General features: G+C 38.9%; 1 protein-coding gene across 7 annotated transcripts in view; it reads left to right on the forward strand.

The window, feature by feature from the left end:
- CTNND2 (catenin delta 2) overlaps positions 1-9,445 on the forward strand; it is a 645,736-nt gene extending 636,291 nt beyond the window's left edge. For all 7 annotated transcript variants that reach the window (XM_068670989.1, XM_068670991.1, XM_068670994.1 and 4 more), the window contains 2 exons: positions 4,607-4,680; positions 7,538-9,445. In XM_068670989.1, coding sequence (XP_068527090.1) covers positions 4,607-4,680; positions 7,538-7,798 — 335 coding nt within the window. In that variant the 3' untranslated portion in view covers positions 7,799-9,445. The remainder of the gene's footprint in view (positions 1-4,606; positions 4,681-7,537) is intronic.
- The last annotated feature ends 10,995 nt before the right edge of the window (positions 9,446-20,440 follow it).

Here is a 20,440-nt window from a genome sequence, read left to right on the forward strand (position 1 = left end):
GACAGCTAAAAAATAGAGGAACAATATCAAAGTTCTCATTGCCCTCTTCACTTTGCAGGTTTATGATGCCTTGTATATTTACAATCCATCTTCTCTTTTCTGTAGAAAATAATAACCAATAATAAAATTTTATCACCTAAAGTATATTTTTAAGACAAAAACTATTATAGTCCTTTAAAAAAAACACAGGAACTGTAAATGAATGTGATAACGTTATTTATGCCTTGGTGCTCTCCTTTAGAACAAAGAAGATAAGCTTACTGTATACTATCATGGGACTCTACTGCAAAGTTTCTTTCACTTTATTAATTCCCTTACTGAACTAATATGTGCATCACAGTCTGCCTCCTGTATCTTCACTTCCACCAGCAGAAACTCCTGATTAGTTTATTCTTTTGCTTATCAGTAATCTATCATCTGTACTTTTCTCATTTCAGCTTACTTATAAGTCCCTGCACTGTCTAAACACAAACAGCCACAGTGTGTTATAGTAGATAGAGATGCTTGGGTTACTTGAACTTATTACTACTTTCAGAAACCACAGTACGCTGTAATCTTTTGTTGTGCCCTTTCACCACACGAGAAGGTGGCGGTGGTAATGACAGGCAATGATCTCTGTTAGATGATATTTGTGAGGCACAGAAGCATTTGCCTTTACTGTCTTGAAATAAATTTTAGAAAATGGGGTCCTGATGATGGCAGTAAAAAAAAGCAGGCTATGCAATACTGGCAGAGGATAACTAGCTGCCCAATTGATCTTTCCTTTCTTACTATCAGTCTGTGTTTGTGAGTGTAAAAGGTTAGTACCCTATTATTTGAAAGTGTCTGTAAATCTGTTCTGAATGAATACTTTTAGGAACTGAAAGTTGAATGTTAAACTATGAGCCAAGTGACTGAGATATACAGGGAGGGCTTTGGTCAATGATAACTTTGTCACATAAACCATTGGCTGACATAATTTTCAAAGTTGTCATCAGCTGTGAAGACTTCTGTGGGAAGCTATTTTTTTTTTTAAATCAATATCACCTTTAAAACTGAATGAGGAAAATAAAAAAATAAGGCATTTTTCTCTGTTTTTTATACAACACAACCACCGAGTGCTGCAGGTTGATCATAGTACTCACTTTAGAACCATCACAATTTTTTCCAGTAAGATGTACCTCTCAGTACTATCTTGTACTGATGTTTATATGGCGCTGATGTTTATATGCTACATAAAATACACACGCCCACACTCATCAATTCTGGAATCATTTCATCTGCAGTGAAAATTCTTACATCTCTGTAAGGAAGCATGGCTGCTGGAAAATCTCCATCTCCTGCTCCTTGTACCCCTTTCCCTTCTCCTGCCACATTTTAAAAAATAAGATCATTTCATTAATTCTCTCTGATAATTTTACTGTGATGACAGCCATCCATGTAACATCAAGAATCAGTTACTAATCACCCCAATACCTGGCTCATTCTCTCCCTTCTTTCTTTTATATTCGCCCCCTGCTTTTGGACAGCAAGAGTCAGCTGCTCACTGAGGCATGGCAGAGGGGGAATGGAGTTCCCAGGAGTGCTGCCTGCGTGCTCAGAAGCAGGTACTGGAGCGGGGTGGCATGCGTTACTGGCAGCTACATTGCTCGACTTACATTTCCTCCAGAAACAGAATTATCTCAGCCTCACAGCTAGACAAAGCCAAGATTTCTTGTCTGTGAACTCTTGGCATTCATTTCCAAGCATTTAATGTGTCATTGTATTCCTTTTTATCGCATTACGAAAAGAATACCACAGTTTGCTTGCATTTTGAATTTGTGGATTTGTATTCATGTGACTGCAGTGAAATCAGCAGTGCAGACCTTGCAGCTATTTTTATACACAGACTACCCATTTTTTTTTCCATCGCAGAATCTGTGATCTGTGAGACTGCAAGTCTTCAATCTAGCATGTGATAAATACAACATATTTCACAGTACTGTGTTGGACAGATATGCACCAACTCTGAACTGGTTTTTAATAATCATGGCTGTTTTGGACATAAAGGATCCTTGTGCCCTATTATTTACCTCTAAAAAGATGGAAAGGTTCACGATACTCCTTGAAGTCTTTCTGATTGCCTGTGGGAATACTATCTAAATTAGCATGTGACCAATCTACTGTTTTTCATCAGATTCTCCATAAAACCCTCAGGTGTTGCACCTCTTTTTTTCTTGACAGCAAACAATTATAAATAGTATTGTCCTCTCCAGATCAAATATTTTCAGTCCTGCCTGCCTGAAAACTTGCACGCATGAAACCTAAGTCTTGCTTGAGGTTTATCTGCATGAAACGAAAATGGTTACAAGAAGCCCTTCCCTGTTAATGAGAGTCCAACACACTGAGTATCGCTTCCATTTTGTTCAAGCCAGCTTCTTGTAGCACTCCATGGAGCAAGCAAAGAATTCATAAAGCCAGCATAAAAAAAATCGGTATCACAGAAGGGTCAGGCACTGGCACTACTGAGAGCCACGCAGGCATAAGGAGCACCATAGACAGTAATGCTGATGCAGGCTTCTCTAATACCAAACACTGTCTTCAGGAGGGTGAGTTTCAAACAGTAGAGCAGAGGATGCAGCTGTAATTCATAAAAAATACCAAAATAACTGTCAAGTCTCACACATCAATCAAGCTTGGTGACAAAATGCAGCCTGAACAGAGAGAACCTCTGTAGATCAACCCTTCAGTGCTTATCTATGGCAATAAGATAAACAATAAACTACTCAAGCAGGCATCACTTCCATCTGTTACCACCTGATGGCACACACACAAAATTGAGAGTACCTCCCACCAAAAAGACCAACCGTTGTCTGTTACCAGAGCTCATTTATTTCCCACTTTCACAGAAAGGATCCCTTTGCACTACTCAGAGACCTGTGGGGCTCTGCAACATTTCCTACACAGAACTATGATCTGTCTTAGTAACTGCATCCAGCACATGAAGCACCAAGAGGTTTTTTCACCCCTATTAGCTAGTGGTCATCAAGTGAAAAAAAATGTGTTGTTTTTCTTCCCCCCAGTTGTTAAATCTCATCACCTGACCATATAAGCCCTGTCTTCATCCCGTTTCAAGACCATAGTGGAGAACTTCAAGAGCACCACCTGAGATCTGTAAAGTGACAACAGGAGACTGTGCATCAAGCTCTGTCAAAAATTGTACCTTCGGCACGATACCTGTGGCAGATGTGAAGATCAGAAGTGGCATTTTGCAGTCGACTTTGACTAACGACCTCTCCACAGAGGGAGTAGTGGCTGGGGGAAGAAGGATGGAGGCAGTTCTGCCTGCTGGGGTCCATGCTAGCAGGTTGCAAAGGGAAGGAGTGGTTACTTCTTCAGTAACGGTGGCTCTTCTTAGTGACGTGACTAGCATGGGTCCCACAGCCAGCTTTCAGCTCTGCTGCTCAGTCCTTGCCCTCAAAGTTTTGAGTTGCGAAGGTACTAAAAGGATCTTTTGGTGCCTCCGGGCTTTATACCATTGCACAGAGACCTGAGAGAAGTTGAATGGGCAACATGTTTCAGTTCCTGTGGGGACTCTGATTCACAGCTACTTCTAAAATTCTCTTTCAGGCACATGCTCTTATAATGAGAGTCATGATTATATCATCAAAACATTGGTTCAAATATCTGGGAAGTTAATAACACGTATCCAGCAAGAACAGTGTGCAGCAGCCACACATCTTTCCTTCGTATTATTCATATTATTTCAAATAAGAGAAATGCATGCAATGTTTCTGGTTCTACCAGCAGGCTGAGCTTCAGCCAGATACCCAAATCAAGGTCATCAGTTCATCAGTAAAGGCTAAAGCCCTGAAGGAAAAATCCTTGCCTTTTTTTTTTTTTTTTTTTTGAGGGGGGGGTGGAGCAGGATGGGCAATATAATTTTGCAAAACAGTATGATGATGATGATGATGTCATCTTTTTCCTTAGAGTTACTTCTGATTTGAAACTCTTAGCTCAATTTTGTCCATGTGTTTTAGTAGTAGGACATCTGAAAAGAAAGTGACAGTGGTTTATGGATTTGAGACTATCTTGGCCAGATCTCTTTGGTGTAACTGCTTATTACATTTTTGCATAACTCATTTTTTCAGTTGTATTTAATCAGTTTTCCCAAGAATGAGTTCACAATATAGCAAAAGCACTGTAGGATAAGATTTGGTATAACATCATTCAACTGACCTGAAAGGAGATAAATATTTCTTAAATTCATTATTTGCAACTGCTGCCTGTTTAGCCTATGTGTGATACAAAATCATATGTATAATCTGAAATATATTACTGAATGCTAGCTGTATATATAAAATTATTTTGTTGATTTATGTGTGAAGTGCAGAAGACTGGTATGAACATGACATAGTGCCTGTAACCATTAATAAGTGTACACCATGTACACGCATGTACTACAAATCAAAGATTAAGATTATTTAGTGAGAGGGAGAGAAAATGGAAGATTGCAAACACTTTTAAAAATGTTTGTGTATGAGAAACGGGCACTATGTAAGTATTAAATAAAGCCTTAACAACTCATTTTGAGACCAAAGAGGTATGTTTGGTAAAACTGCTTTTCCTTCCTCTTTTCTCTCTCCAGCTCAGAGCACTGGCATCTCAACTTTGTACAGGAATTCTTACGGTGCACCTGCTGAAGATATCAAACATAACCAGGTAAGCGGGGAGACTAAAATGTTACTGTTCTAGATGGCAAGACACCAATGTCACATTTTCAAATGGAAACTACCAAAAATATCACAAGGATAAAAAAATCTAGATTAGAAGAAATGAATCATCTGCTTGACCAACTGCTAGCAATTCCACTGGCTGCAGGCAAATTATATTCTTTATGCTAATGCAAAATTTCAGCCCATGTTTCAAAAATGGGTTTCCAATGGGTTATGACAGCATATGCGCAAAATTAGCTAAGGTATTAAGGCTGGTAACTCTTAATGAAATCAAGACAGCCTTGAGACCTGAATGCCTTTAAAGTTCTGGGTTTGTGATGCATAGTCTAAAAGCCAAACTAACATAATGGGCACTTCTGCTTTGTCAAATACCTTGTGATGTCCCATGCCAGTGAACTTGGCGAAGTCCCTTCACATCTCATTACTTGGGTGTATCCATCATGACGTTCAGCATTACTGCTGGCACTGCACGAGTCAGAGGCTTAGTCATTCTGGAAGAAACTCAAGTATTGAACAGGCTTGGAAAAGGCACCTTCCTCTATCTCTTAGAGAGGCATATGCACTGTATTTATGTGTACCTAAAGCCCTCAGATTTGTCATTTTGCCACTCCACAACTAATGTGTATACATCCAAACCATTCAGTCAGGAACACTGAGCATCTAAAATGCCCTGTCCCTGAAAACCAGAAAGCAAAAAGTATGTCTGGAAAAGTAGGGCATTTGAAAAGCGTAACTGGCAGCATGGGTGCCAAACTAACACAACCTCACAGAAAGAGAAAAAGAGCTGTCATAATATTGACATGTATTTCATTCATATGGCCATATATTTCCAGTACAGTATTTCCTCAATCCCTAGAAAACATTTTCAGCAGTCATAGGCTTTTGTTTCATCCTTATGCATAATGCTACTTTACACTTAATTACCACCATTCCTTAATGTTTTCATAGCTTCCTTATGCAATGTGCAAAAGTTGTAGCATTTTTCAAATAGAGATATAAGGCCAAAAAACATTTCAGACAAGCATTTTAAATGATTGCTAACATCAGATAAGTAAAGGAATATTTAGTAGAATTGATAAAAAAAAAAATTCCCCCAAAATTTTAACTAGATTACCTCAAATTTCAGTTTCAATGAATGATATTTCAGTTTCAATCCGCAAACTTATAGTGGGGAGAGTTTCTGATATTCTGTGCCCCCATTTTCACTTTATTGGTTTTGCTTCTTAGACAGGATTTTGTGCGGTGTACCATATCCTTTCTTTGTGTGAGCCACTTTAGTGCATGGAGGTGTTTCTGCTTTTATTGCCTTTAAAGAGATAAAGCCCTTCTAACCAACACAGTACTTAGAGGAAGTAAGGGTATGAGATATTTTAACAGCTGCTGCAATGTAGCTTCAGTCATGAATGAACTAATCTGATTTTTGGAGTGAGAGCCAAAAAAAAGTTGCTTTTCCACCTTTTCCCACTTGCTGTCTCAATGAAATGTCAAGTTTATGATGGACCCATCAGAAATAATGTGTTTAACCAAAAAAAAAAAAAAAAAGTACTAACTCAATCCACTATTTTCTACTCAAAAAATCAACTAGCTCTATCTTTTTGGCTTATGAATACATTATTTAGTATAGAATTTTTCTCCTGTGTCCAAAATGAAGCACCTGTGTTTGAACACGTGGAGTGAGATGAAATAGAAATCTTCAGGAGGTTGTTATGCTTCCTATTGCCATTCTAATATTGTGCCCAGTGTTGTAAGATCACTTGAGGGACTGTTACAGGCAGTGGACACTGACTGCCTTTTGCATTCTGTGCATAGAGTCCAATACAGACACTTTCAAAGAATATTAAAGAATCATGGTATCCAACAGTTTGTGACACAGCAGTGCCACTGTTCCTCTCTTCTTGAAGGAGCTTTACGAGCTTGTACATAGTCAGCAGGTTCTGCAGAAACTCTTCTAACACTGATGGAGCATCGATATTCCCAGTGGTGGCTCATTGGAAAAGACACCATCTGAAGACTGGAAGTCTGTGTCATTTTGCAGTCACAAAGACACTTAGTAAATGCTTATAAACTTAAGATTTTCATTAAGCCCCAAGTATAAAAGCAGAGTCTCACTAGGGCTGTCTGAAAAAAACTTTATGGCTGACTTAGGTTAGAGGACTGCATGAGATTTTTTATTTTTTTTTTCTGTGTATCATAAATACTTCAACCTCAAGGCAACTTGCTGGAACATTGCAACAACACAAGATTGTCAACGTGAAGTGCTGAGCCAGTGGTAAGAAATTGGTTCGACTTAACAGCAGCAGAAGAACACATTTCAGGGCACTTAGTTTGAAATGTTCTCATGTCAGTGCCCCAAAGACTATCACTTGGTTCTTAACAATATGCTGCTACTCAGTCTCACCTGTGGCAAAGGAAGCTGCAAAATGTTTAACATCTTTGGAGTGCGTATTGCTTCCAGTCAGATTCTTCAAGGCTGAGTTTTGGCCAACAATGTTTGCATTGTAGAGCTGTGAAGTAGTCAGAAAGCCATATACACAGATTATATTTACTAAAGTTACTGTGAGCTACACTGCTCAGATCCAGATCTGAATTACTTTTGAAATAAAGCAGCAGCATCTGTTAGCAGCAGTAATATAAAATAATAAATGAAAATGTAAAGAATGTACTGACAAGGCAGAGCTGTGGAATTAATTGACTACCAAGCACTGCTTTGGGGCAGAGGATAAGACAATGCACAACTTTCTATTTCCAGCATGACAAACAGAATGAGATTCACTCCTTCTTCCCTCTTGTTGCCTACAACAACATCTTGCATCTAACAAGCTGCGGGCGTTGCTATCTTTCAGGTTTCAACACAGCCAGTTCCACAGGAGCCCAGCAGAAAAGATTACGAACCATATCAGCCGTTTCAGAATTCAACCAGAAACTATGATGAGTCCTTCTTTGAGGACCAAGTGCATCATCGCCCACCTGCAAGTGAATACAACATGCACCTGGGACTAAAGTCAACTGGCAACTACGTCGACTTCTATTCAGCTGCTCGTCCCTATAGTGAACTTAACTATGAAACAAGCCACTATCCAGCCTCTCCCGACTCCTGGGTTTGAGACTTGGGCAGATACAAAAGCTCCAGGAACTGTGCATGTGCATGCATACCACAAGACATTTTTTTTCCTGCAAATTTAGTTTGTTAAAGCCTGTTCCATAGGAAGGCCCAGATAACCAGTAAGGAAAAAAAATAAGAGATTTTTTTTAGAAGGCTAAAAGAAATGAAAGCTAAACCTGGGAGTAATTAGAAAGAAATATATATATATATACACATATATATATTTTACGTGTGGGACAACTTTACTGTTGGCCTGTAGAGTCTAAAGTTCGGTGCTGTGTGTTGAATGTGGCTGAAGGAAGTAGGGAGAACATGACAGTGGATGTGGGTTAAGAGTTAAGCACAAGTAACTGAGCAGCGTACATACTTTATGGGGAACAGCTTCTCACACTTTGTTTAATATCCTCATTCATTGTGAATCTAGGCTTCAAGTTGCATTTGGGGTTTCCTCTGTACAGCAAGATGTTTCTTGCCTTTTGTTAATGCATTGTTGTAAAGTATTTGATGTACATTACAGATAAAAAAACAAGTGCATTGTGTATATTACACCAATGCCACAGTGTTTCTTCATCTATGGTTCTAAATATTGCTTCAATTTCAAATTTTGAAAGATGTATGAATTTCCAGTTTTTTGTTTTCTTCTCCCCGGTGCGTTTTAACAAAAAAAAAGAAAAAAGAAAAAAAAGAAAAAAAAAAAAAGGAATATTTAGCAGTATTGTTCGTTCTGATATGTGAATTTGTTTGTGGCAACTAAAAAAAAGGCATTCAGCAGTTTCTGACAATTAACATTCATCATTCCACACTCCTTGTCAACAAAGTGCTTTTTCACTGCCTAAAATTTTAGATGTAGATATTTGAAATAGATTTTTTTCATTTATACCAGTTTTCTTTATGATGATACAGTGTTAAAAGAAAATAAATTACAATTGATCTGTCATCCATATTTGCTAAGAATGTCTATTTCCAGGAATCTATCATACAAATATACATTCTTACTCGTGTGTGTCCACGTATGCATAGTATTCTGTGTGTGTGTGTATGTGTTTGAGCGTGTGCGTTTGTGTGGTGTAAGACCTATTTTCATCCAATGTTTTCCTTGTTCAAATTTCAGTTTTTGTTTGATTTTCTTTTTTTTCTTTTTTCTTTTTTTTTTTTTTAACAGTGGAAACTCCAGTATGTGCTTTCTCTTACTCACTTTATTAACCATTGATAGTAATTCAAAATTGTTAGGCCACATACTCACAAAGGAAGGGGTTGTAGGATGTTTTTCACTGAGTCCTTCACCCTTAGGTGCCATTTCCTTTAAAATAGCATCTCTTGATCTTTTCTTGGGGAAAGAAATTTCATTACTCTCCAGCCACCAACCAGCAAGCACTCAAGGAAGAGAGTTTGATCTTGCCATCTCCCTGAGGGAATGGAAAACAAAGACCCAACAGACTAAAAGTCTGGAGTCTCCAAACTCTTCAGGCTACGGAAGGGTCCAACTCCTGAACCATTTGGACAATCATTTATTTTAACCCATACCAAAAAGAAAACCCAACACCCAAAATGCATTCCTCAAATATGAAAGATACTGGCCATTTCTGTGCATTTAAAATAAAACCCTAAAAAATAAAAAATTAAAAAAAAAAAAAGAAGAAAAAAAAAAGTAAGCAACAGAATTAAACAAACAAACAAACAAAAGGAAAGGAAACTAGGCTAAGAGACCAGAAGAGCTAGAATACTAATCTTAGCTCTTGGGAACTTAAAAAAAAAATAATCATCATCTAGCATTTCTTTGATTCAGCCAAGAGTTTGGCATACAGTTTCCACAGAATAAGATCCAACACAAAAGGAGTAGTTGTAAATTGCTTAAATTACAATTAAGGAATTTGTTTTAGGTTGCAAACATTTCTGTGATTAGTCATTGTAATAGTCTCAACATCACCTGGCACACTTCTGGCTGTGTGCGGGGGAAGAAGTCTCTTGCAAATCATTGCCTGCTCTGTAGGATGCAGACCGAGTAGTTCACGCAGGCAGGTGTTGTGATGTAGAATTGGTTTTTGGTAATCTAGGACTATAGTTTAATCTTTTTTGGCAGCTTTTCCCGGTGTACGATATGTAACCTTATCTGCTCTTTGTAGTAAACAGGGGGAAAAAATCGCATGCAAAAAAATTTTTAAATCGTTTAAAAAAGGGTGGGTGGGAGGGGCACAGTGGGCCAGATGTATAGTGAGGTAGATGAAAATATTATTCATAGTTTTGGACACAGGTTGTTTATATTTTATTTATTACATTGATTTTAATAAGTGACATTTGCAGTGCTCTTTTGAACAAAGCACATTTTCAGTATAAAAACTTTTTTTTAATAAAGAATGTCACTCGCAACTTGAAGTTCTTCTTGCCTGCCTAATAACCACCAGATTTGTGCAGTTCTTCAGATGCAGGATTGCAAAAAGGCCGAAGGGACCCATGGTTCTGTTTAAACTTCTTTAGACAGAAAGTTACTGTAAACTGGATTATATTTCCATTCTTCAAACTACTTAAATGCCATATTGCCCCCTTGCAGCTCCTCTTAGAAATTAGTTAGAGTCAAACGTTGACCATTGCTCAAGTGAGACGTTTTGGACTGATGAAGTGGCATAAAATACCTTTTGTCTATAGTTTGTGTTCTTTTGTTTCCATTCTTCTGTAGTGGCAAGTGCTCCAACTAATAATGTTCACTCTTGCTGTACTGAGTTTTGAGAAGTGTGGAATTACCTGGCTTCTTTTCCAGGCTTGGAAATCCAACACTGCTGCCATACTGAACGGGATACTTATGATGCATTCTTTTTAATACTGAGGAAAGTATCATTGCCTATTGCTGTTCCCTTCATTCTTGTACTAGATCACACACAGAAATAGAGGAGAAACAAAACTGTTCCAAAAAAATGTATAAAATGCAATTGATGTACTGTAAAATGTCGGATTTTTCTTTTTCTTTTCCTTTTTTTTTTTTTTCTTTTTTAACAAGCTTCGCATTAGAATCTTGATCAGTTGTGTAGTTCTATATAAATCTCACTGTTTTATTAAATGCTGTTTATGGTCTGGAAGGAATGGTTAACCTATCTCAAGATTAACAAATTTGCACTAACATGAGCAATATTGATTTGAAAAAAAAAAAAAGTGAATTCAATATTTAAAAGATAAACTATGATTTTAAAGGTATATTAACACTGAAAGTACATTTTGACAAATAACATATTTAAGCCCAAAATATAAATGGTTATGTCAAATAACACAAAAAGAGCTATAACAATATAGATTGAGAAAAAATGTGTTTCACTGTACATGTTGCTAACATGTACAAAGACAAACTCATATTGACATATTTTCTATTAATAAATCCTACTGTATTGTGGAGAATTGTTGGTCATAGTGCAATATGTTTAAACTCAGAAGTGGACTCCATAGATTGATTTCTAGCTTCACACAGCCAACAACCCCCTGCAATTCCCTTATTTTAACTGTTAATTGGATATTAATCATCTCTCAAGTCATTCATGCTCCTTTACCCCCAATCAGGTTTATGAGCACAACTTTAAACAACAAGGGAAGGGGAAATGTACATGTATTTTTGAGAACAGTACCAACACCCAGTTCACCCCTAAGTAAGGCTGAAAGAGCTGAAAAGCCTCAAGGCTGGTGTCACTGGATGGGAGCACACTAAAAATTGCACCAGTGTTAAGTAGACTATGGCCAAGGAACTCAGAGAAAGCCAATAATTTATTTCTGCATGTTTGAGGAGCTTGGCTCCTCCACATGTAGCAGCTCAGGAGTGTTTATGGGGACTAGGTTGCCTAAGACTTGCAGAAGTGTCCTGCCAGGGAGACTTACAACTAAAATTAGGAATGCTGACTATTTTCTCCTACCTTGGCACAGCTTAGTCTGCTGTTAAAAGTGTTGCAGGAGAGGCTTTCTTGACTCCTTTGCCTTTATTACTCACCCCCTCCTGCAAACGAGCAGAAAAAAATCTGAGCTTAGCACTACTGCTTGTATCGTGGGGAGTGGGAGGTGTGAAGGGAGCAACCTGGATTGGAGTGGGAAAAAAGGGGGCATAAGGGCATAAGCATGCAGAAACAGAGGGCTTATACACACCCCTGATGACCAACAGTGGAATGGGGCCTGGCAGTATGTTGTGCACTGCGATCATCAAATATTACTGACAGGCTGATGCACTGAGGCGTTCATAGCAGCGACATGCTGCACGCAAAGCTTTGCAGTAGCCAAGCGAGAGGGGACAGCAGAGGGAAGTCACAGGTCACTGCTGGGCACTTCCAGCTCTGTCCTGCAAGGCAGCAAGCCAAGCGCTGAGCACAATGGGCACAAGGGCAGAGACCCGACTGCTGGCTGCTATGAAGGACAGAGGAGGGAGATTACTCCTGATCAGAGGCTTTAAGCCAAAAAAGAGACTCGAGAGCTAAAACAGAGGCAGCTCTTTGCAAATCCCTCCCCCACCACACATCCTCCATGGCAGTGTTGTCTGCCCAGCAGGTACGGGGACACTGTGCACACGGGGCACAATTCCTTCAAGGACCCAGCTGGCACAAGGCCTTTACTATCCACACAGGTGGGTCTGAACCCAAAGCTAGCTGAGAAGTGGCTCCAGCCACTGGGGACTCCATTGTTTTCTCTTGAGGCCAGGTAGGATCAGCATCTCCTAAAGAGCTGTGCTGTGCCACCTCTTTTTTTCCAGAGGGCTCACCAGTTTTTAAATAGTGGCCTGAAGCCATTTTCAGACATTTGTTCTAAAAGTGGGAGATGTGAGTTTCCTGTCTGCCCCAGTCTAATAGGGCACACAGCAGTCATTGACTTGCAGGGGGGCATCACCACTGCCGAGGATGTTCAGAAAAGACCAGGAGACAAGCAGTGACAGGATTAAGTCTGCTGAGGCCCAGGCCTGTGACTCCAGCTAGCACAAGCACTTCAGGTGCTTTCTCTCCAGCACACCCCCAGTTTTTGTTTTTTTACATGATCGTGACAGGGCCACGTCATTCAGACATGCACACCACGGCCTGCTGCAAGGCCCGCACATGAGGCCTGGTGTTGGCCAGACATGGCCCTCTAGCAAGACACCATGCCTAAGCATTACCCTTAAAACTGACTCCCAATCAAGCCGACTTTTAGTGCTTTTAATGCAATTTTAAAAGCAGCTTCCTTCCCGTGTGGGCATTGGTATTGGTTTCCAAGAAGACAGCACATGCTAAACTCTTACAAAGCTTAAACCTTTAGCTCACTTATTAAAGCCAACAGATGTTCCTGGAAAGACTTCCAGTAACTTCAGGGAGGAACGGGCCAGGCCCAAAGAGAGAAGTGTCAAAGACTTTTGGTGCAAACATCTCACAGGATGAAAGCATCAAGGACATTCCAGCCACCATGCTGAAGGTTGCAGTGCACTAGTAGATAGCAGAAGAAAAAGGCCAGTTATTTCTTAGGACTTGTCTCTCAAAATTTACTGTATAGCCTTCAGCTTTCTCTAATATTATTTCCATGGTTTTAAGAAATTGGATAAAAAGTGACTGATTGTTGCAGTTAATTTTGGTAGCCTGATGAGTACTTTCAGACACTGAAATACTTTATTTTTCAGACAGGATATATGTCAAACCTAGCACTAAATCTAAGAAAGCAAAATCACAGCTGTTTGCTGATTCACCGTTTTTTTTAAATTCAATTAAAGTATTAATTGATATAAAGCTTTTCATTTATATATAACCCTTAAGAGAGTTGCTTTTTAAATAATTTAGTTACTGTACATGAAAGTTATGTAGGCAGAAAATGTTAATAACTAAACATATCGAGGCTGAAGAGTAAATGTGTGACAGAGAACTCAGGCTGCTGTACACAGACACGATTGATTTTTACCTCTTCTTGACATCAACCAAGAAAGAAAAAAAAATAAAGAGCATGTACTATAGGAAGCTTAACATGTCACATAGCAAATATGTCACTTTGGAAAAAAAAAAGATTTACAACCTTTAAAAAACAACCCTTTTCTTCTAAGCTACCGTGGGTTTGACTTTTTCTTGGGGTGGTGAGAAGAATGGAGAATTAAAAAGCCACTTGTTTAGTAGGTAAGGATAATGATCTGCCCTGAACAAAATCTGCATAATAGCCAAATTTTTAAATAAAAACCTGGATACTTCAAACGTACATAGTCTGATAGCACATTAAATCATCCACAATAGGCCATGCCCGTGGCCTAGGCTCTCCCTCAGAGAGCACACGGGGTGCGGTAAAGTATTTCACATTAGTCAGAAGGGAATTTCAAGTTGAAAGCCAGACACCAGGTGAATTAAAGCTGCAGTCATAAACACAGGGGAAAAGTGTGGGTTCCCTTCCCACAGCTAAGGGATGTGGCTTGTGCTTTTGTTGTTACTGTTTTTTTATTTTCCTAATTAGGGTTTAGGGCAATAAAAATGTTGATGTAGCAATCTGTGGAATGTGTTTTGAGTTAAGTAAAAGGACAAGTTATGGTAATGCTTATAATTGAAAAAGACAGATTGAGACAAACTGTTATGACTTCCTAAAATTAGATGTATAAGTGTAGGTTAAGATAAAATCTGATTTAACATCACCGTGATTTAAATACAAATAATGTAATAAGGTAGACTGTGAAGTTCCATAGCTATCAGGGTGGCTGTATGTACCTTATCTAGCTAATGGTGTACATACCTACATACAAGTTTAAGGTTAAAAAAGTGCTACAAGACAGGAAATTATAACGTTTTACTGTGTTTCCAGTAGCACATGCAGAAAGCCCACCCTCGCCCTGGGATTAGGGGCATACAAAACTGTTTAAAGGCATTCTAGCTGTTTTATCGGTGTGTGGCTTCTGGTATAGTTTCAATACATAATTTTAGCTAAAAGGATATAGAAGATATTTATTTTTTTTTTTACAGAAAGAACAGATTGGGGCAATTTCAGCATAGGCAAACCACTGGAAACATCAGGTAATTCAGACGCTATTAACAAAGATATGCCAGGTGCTACTCACTCTTCTGTGCCATATGGATAGATCTAGTGACTGACGAATAAAAGCGATTCTACCTGCAAAGTTATCCAGAGGGGAGAAGTTGCTACAAAGGGAGATGTGCTCTATGAACATACAGGGGAGAGAAGGAGAGACAACTGGAATGACGAGGCCTGTAACAGGTACAACTTGCATTAGTCATTTCATTGTGTTTGGGAGGCATATTTGCCAAAAAAAAAAAAAAAAAAATGGTACCCTTTTAAACAGAGAAGTTTTTGTAACTGTATGTGTGTGGATGACTGGGCCAATTAGACGCCTGGGGCAAGAAACTGCTCTACTATAACGCAATAGCAACCAGTCCCGGGATGCAAAAGTTATACTCAAAAAAATAACAACAACAACAAAACACTTGTTTGTGATCTTTAGAGCCAACTCTAAAGTGAAGAGGCTGTTCTAGGAGTCTCCCATGTGTAAAGGACTTCATAGGCCCTAAGTGAGAGAGGACTTTGTGGCAAGGCGAAATCTCAGGAATTGCTTGCAGACCTAGCTGGCAAAGCAAGGAACAACGTGGGGCACAACTGGACACTGCCTTTACCTCCTTGTTAGGTCTTTATTTTTCTCCTTTCTGCTGTTGTACTGTGGTTAGCAAGCAAGTTAAGAAATACTGCCACCAGGAACTGAAGTCAGCTGAGGCCTACTGAAGGCAAACTGGTTTGATGCAATTGAAGAGACTTGTAAGATAAAGGTCCTGGGGCCATTTGCAGTGCTGTGTGTTGAAAGATCTCCCCTAATCCTGGAAAGGCGTGGGAAGGGATGTGGGGCACCGTGCTACAGGGGAGGCCCCGGCACAAGAGCTAAGGAGAGCCACAGAGGAGCCGGCGCTTCCCCAAACTCAGGCACTGCCACTGAGATAGGCCTAGGCCGAGGTCGGGAAGGCTGTCAACCAATAATGGTATTAATGAAAATGATGAGTTTGTATTAATAGCAACTTTTAAACCTTCTGACAATAACAGACTGTATTAAGCCTCAGGCCTTGTCTGGATTTGTCTGGTCTTTAACCTATTTTAGCAGTATTTGCAAAAATCGTCCTAAAAACTTCTGTAGCAGCAAATCTGTTATCCATCTTTCTGAAGCTGTCTTAGCATTTATCAGTCTTAGCTGGGGTTTTTGCTGAGTCTTGCACAACTGCCTGGTGTCAGCAGTAAGTGAGAGCAAAAGTATTCATCCGGACACAGGAGGGAGAAAGTATAACCAATTGAACAGCTGTAGACTGAGGCCTGGGCAGCAGCATTCAAGGCCAGCCAAACTGGTAAGCATTGCAGAGCGTGGCTGTGCCCACAAACCAATGAACCAGCCAGAAAGAGGATGGAAGGAGAAAAAAAACTGGTTAGCAGCAAATGTGTAAGGAATATTATGTTTCCCCCACTAGAGGGATACCAGAAGAGGATGTTCTCTGCATGCAAGGAGCTCCAGTTCAATATTTCCCAGGCCTGGAAAGCTTAGGGAAGGAAAATTAGCTCAGTTTCAAATGTGTGTCTGTTCCTCACAAGTGTAAGATGTGCTAAAATTACATCAAGAATCAAGAGGTATTGTCAAATGGTTGCTGTGTAACACAGACAGGACCAAGACCTGCAAAACAGCACAGTGTCTGTGCCCATTCCAGAACGAAAATCCACCAGAAGGTGAGTTGCTTCTTCTCCCTACCATGCCTGCAACAGTGAATTTATAGGTGAGGACTTCAAATTTTAATCATTTTAATGAGATATTGTTTCAGTCAGCTCTCAGCTGTCAAAGCCACAGATGTGCTCAACTTTGGGTTTGGCTTACTTTGCTGAAAATGAAAAAAAATCGTTCAGCACATGTGTTAATTCAGGGTCAGATTTAATAAAACAGAAAGCTTTCAGGAGGGGAGAATGCCACATGTCATTCCTTCCTGCTGGAGGATGACAGGAAAAGACTCAGTGCTCTGTGGAGCAAAAGTTTAAGGCGAGCTCAGGCTGCAGGGATCTCCAGGTGACAATAAAAGTATTGCGCTTCAGCAGGAAGTGATTTTGCTATCTTCAACCTTTCCTCTTGACCTCCATTTTCTAAAAGCAGAACGATAGGATCATTTGGCTGTGTCTGGCTGAATCTGATGCAGATTAGACAGGTGCTTTAAAATGTAGATGGAATTCACTGTGGACAGACAAGACCATATACTATTTTTCTTCTTTGTTCTCTTTATGCTGTTGTCATTATCCCCTGAAAGGATGATTGCCTCTATTTTTATGTGTTTGAAAATTTATTTGAAATATTTACTTATTTAATTTACTTCATTATTATAGAGCTATGTAGCAAAATATGGATTCTATTGATTTTTTTTTCTGGAAACAAAATATTTGTCTGCAATTTCTGTTAATTCACTGAAGACGTTTTTGCCTTACAGCAATAATCAAATAGTGCATAACTGGCTTTCTATTGCTTTTCAGAAACATCAGGTGTGACGTGTGATCAATTCATACAGCCCAATAGATTCTGGAGCTTTGCTTATTGTAAAACTGTCATAATTGTCTTCACAAAAGTAAAAATGAGATCCTAAAACTGGATTTACATCAGAGGGTGCCTAAGGATTTTCATCCTGGTTAAAACTTGGTTTCAGAACTACTTTGTTCTTCTGATCAATCAAAGTCAGTAAACATCTTGTGTTGCAGGGAGCATCTCTTGTCTTGGACTTTCCAGACATGCAGGAGGCATTTAAGCATCCACTTTAAAATAAATTAAATTTAGCTTTTTTTTTTTTTTTTTTTTTTTTTTTTTTAATGTTTAGAAACATAAATGTAACCTAGAGTTTTTCATAAAAGCCTTTTCTTCCTTCAGGGGCACTCTGACTAAATTCAACTTTGCTTCTGAGATTTGTTCATTAAGGAATTGTTTCTTCTCACAAAAAAAAACAGTGTGAGCACAGTCCATGGCTTTTGATACCAACTGTAAGCTAGCCTAACACAGAGAAAATAATTAGAGAGACCAAAATAACATATAAGTTATTACAGAACTAACAAGGCAGTAGCTAGTCACTGGGTTAACAGACACATAGAAGCACAGAATGGTCTGGGTTGGAAGGGACCTTAAGGATCACCCAGTCCCAAATCTCCTGCCATGGGCAGAGACACCTCCCACTAGAGCAGGTTGCTCAAAGCCCCATCCAACCTGGCCTTAACTGCTTGAAGAGAGCGTTCTGTTTCAAAGGCTTTTATCTTCCAACAGGTATCTGTAAAACAACATCATTATGAGAATACCTGACATGTTCTGTATCTGTAGAGCTGAGCTGGAAGGACATGGATTACTCTAAATCACCCAAAACCACAACACACAAAAAATAAGCATCACAAAGCCAATATTTGTTGGCAGTATTCAGAACAAGTCAAGGACTGAATAAGAGATGTGGACTCTTCAAATGAAAAGTCCAACTGCTAGACCTAGATTTAACCTCCTTAGTCTATAAGTAAAAGTGGTAGAATGAGCAATATGACGTCTGCCTTATGAAGGATTTAACGTGCTGCCTGACTGATGGCTATAATCACATCCATGTAGTCATAAACTTGAATATTGAAGGTGTTAGAATAAAGCCCTTTGCTTCAAAAGGTGAGGTGGGAGAACCAAAGATATGCTCTAGTGTCTGTCTATACATATGCTTTACATACATAGTCATACATTTCCTGTGAAAAGATGTAGAAATCTAAACATACGTACAATATAGGCTATTTGCTTATGTTTGAGTAGGTGTCTAATAAGTTTTCTGTTTTTATTCTCAAATGCCATAGTACTTTTTTTTTTTTTTTCTGATAATGACAGACATTTCAGAGAAGAGACTAAAATTATGAATGTTCTTTTTTTGCAGTTTTCCTTGGATGGAGTTACTGACATCTGGAGGTTTCTTTACAATATCTGTAGAGAAGCATCTCTTGCAAATTTACTTCCTGGTAAATCTTGTCAGAATGTAAGGTCTGTAATCCCTCCTACAACTGTAACTTCACTGTAGTATTAGAACTAACCTACTAATACTGTCCTGAGTTGCTTATATGCCCCACTAGCAAAGTTCAGCCTTTTTTTCCCCAGCATGACTTTGACTGGAACAACCTGCACTAAAATGCCCTATTCCTTCCTTATAGCCTTTCATATAGCAGCTAACCATTTGAAGATGGCTAACCAAAGTAGATTGAATATTACATTTCATCAATTGAATTTCCAGAAACTGAGGCATACTGATTTCCCACACTGCGAATAACCAAGACTCTTGAAAGAAGAGAGTCACACCACAGACCTGAGGTGCAATAAAAAAGCAAGAAGACAGATATTAGAATTTAGTCAGTATGCCCTTGAAAGAAGGAAAGGCCTTTATTATTAGCTTCCTCTAAGGTCTTGTCCTCTGTTTCCTCTGAGGAGGATACCTTTCACCACCTACTGAGGCTTCAGTCTTACCAACAATCATTCTAACACCTGCTTAAGTAAGAAAATGTTACCTAATATGATATCACAAGCTTTTGCACATCTCACTGAATGATATCATATCCTATGGTAGTACCCTTCATATTTTCTCACTTTTGAGTACCTTTTTTTTTTGCCAGAGGCAGCATACACAAATTCTCCAAACCAGCTTGCTCGTTCTTATTACGTCTGTGTGCCTTTTCTATTTGTACAAAGACCATTCCAGTAGCTACCTTTTTTATTTAAATTTCCAAGAAAATACATTCAGCAAGCTTTCCATTAACTCCATTCTTTCCTACCATGAAACTGTCTAACACCTCTAAATTTCAGTCTCTCCAGATGCTTTCAGTAATCTATGCCAAGGCTTCATATTCTACAGCACCATTTCACTGGGTAATTTGTGCTGAGCTTAATACTTCTCCACATTTAAATATAAGCTCTGCAAAGCTTTTACAACACTTGTTTAGTACTTTCTCTGACTTAGGAAAGCAATCAAACATGCCTTCCATAACAAGTCACTTCAGCAAATGTATTGGCACTTCATCAAGATACTTTCCTCATTTTCATTTCCCTACCTGCTTTTATGACTTGAGCCTTCTAAATACAACCAATCTCATCCCAGTTGGATTTGCATGATTTAATTCCTCTTTTGCGTTCTCTTCATGTTGCACTCTTGCAAAATAATCGCTCCAAGCACTGCTAATTAATTCAGCATTCATTTCCAATATACCTTATTTACCTCTAATGTAAGCAAGACTGTTTGTATCTCTTACCGTTTGTTCTCGTGCCTGGATGAGCTTGCAAGTGATTTTTTTCTATCTCTTGAGTCCTCCCTTCTCTGGAGAGCTATAAAATTCACAGCTAACTCTACTTTGAGCTGACACTGCTTCTTTGGCTTCCTTTTTCTCTTGTCATTTTTTCACTGTTCATGTGATTGTACTGTCTTCCCAACTAAACAGGTTCTTTTACTTTACTTTTTCATAAATAAGCCTACTTTATTATCCAATTAAGCTCCATTATTTGTACAGGTGACTTTTTACACAATTTTCAGAAATCTTTCTATATTTATTACCGTGTTCCCTTTACCTTAATTGTATTAAACACATCTCTGTTCTGCTGTTAAAATCACATGTAAAGCAGGCATTCCATGTATGCACTAGGATGTAGTTTTATCCATTTGGTGTGTTTGTC

Source organism: Anas acuta, chromosome 2 (genome assembly GCF_963932015.1).
Source record: "Anas acuta chromosome 2, bAnaAcu1.1, whole genome shotgun sequence".
NCBI classification, from domain to species: Eukaryota; Metazoa; Chordata; class Aves; order Anseriformes; family Anatidae; genus Anas; species Anas acuta.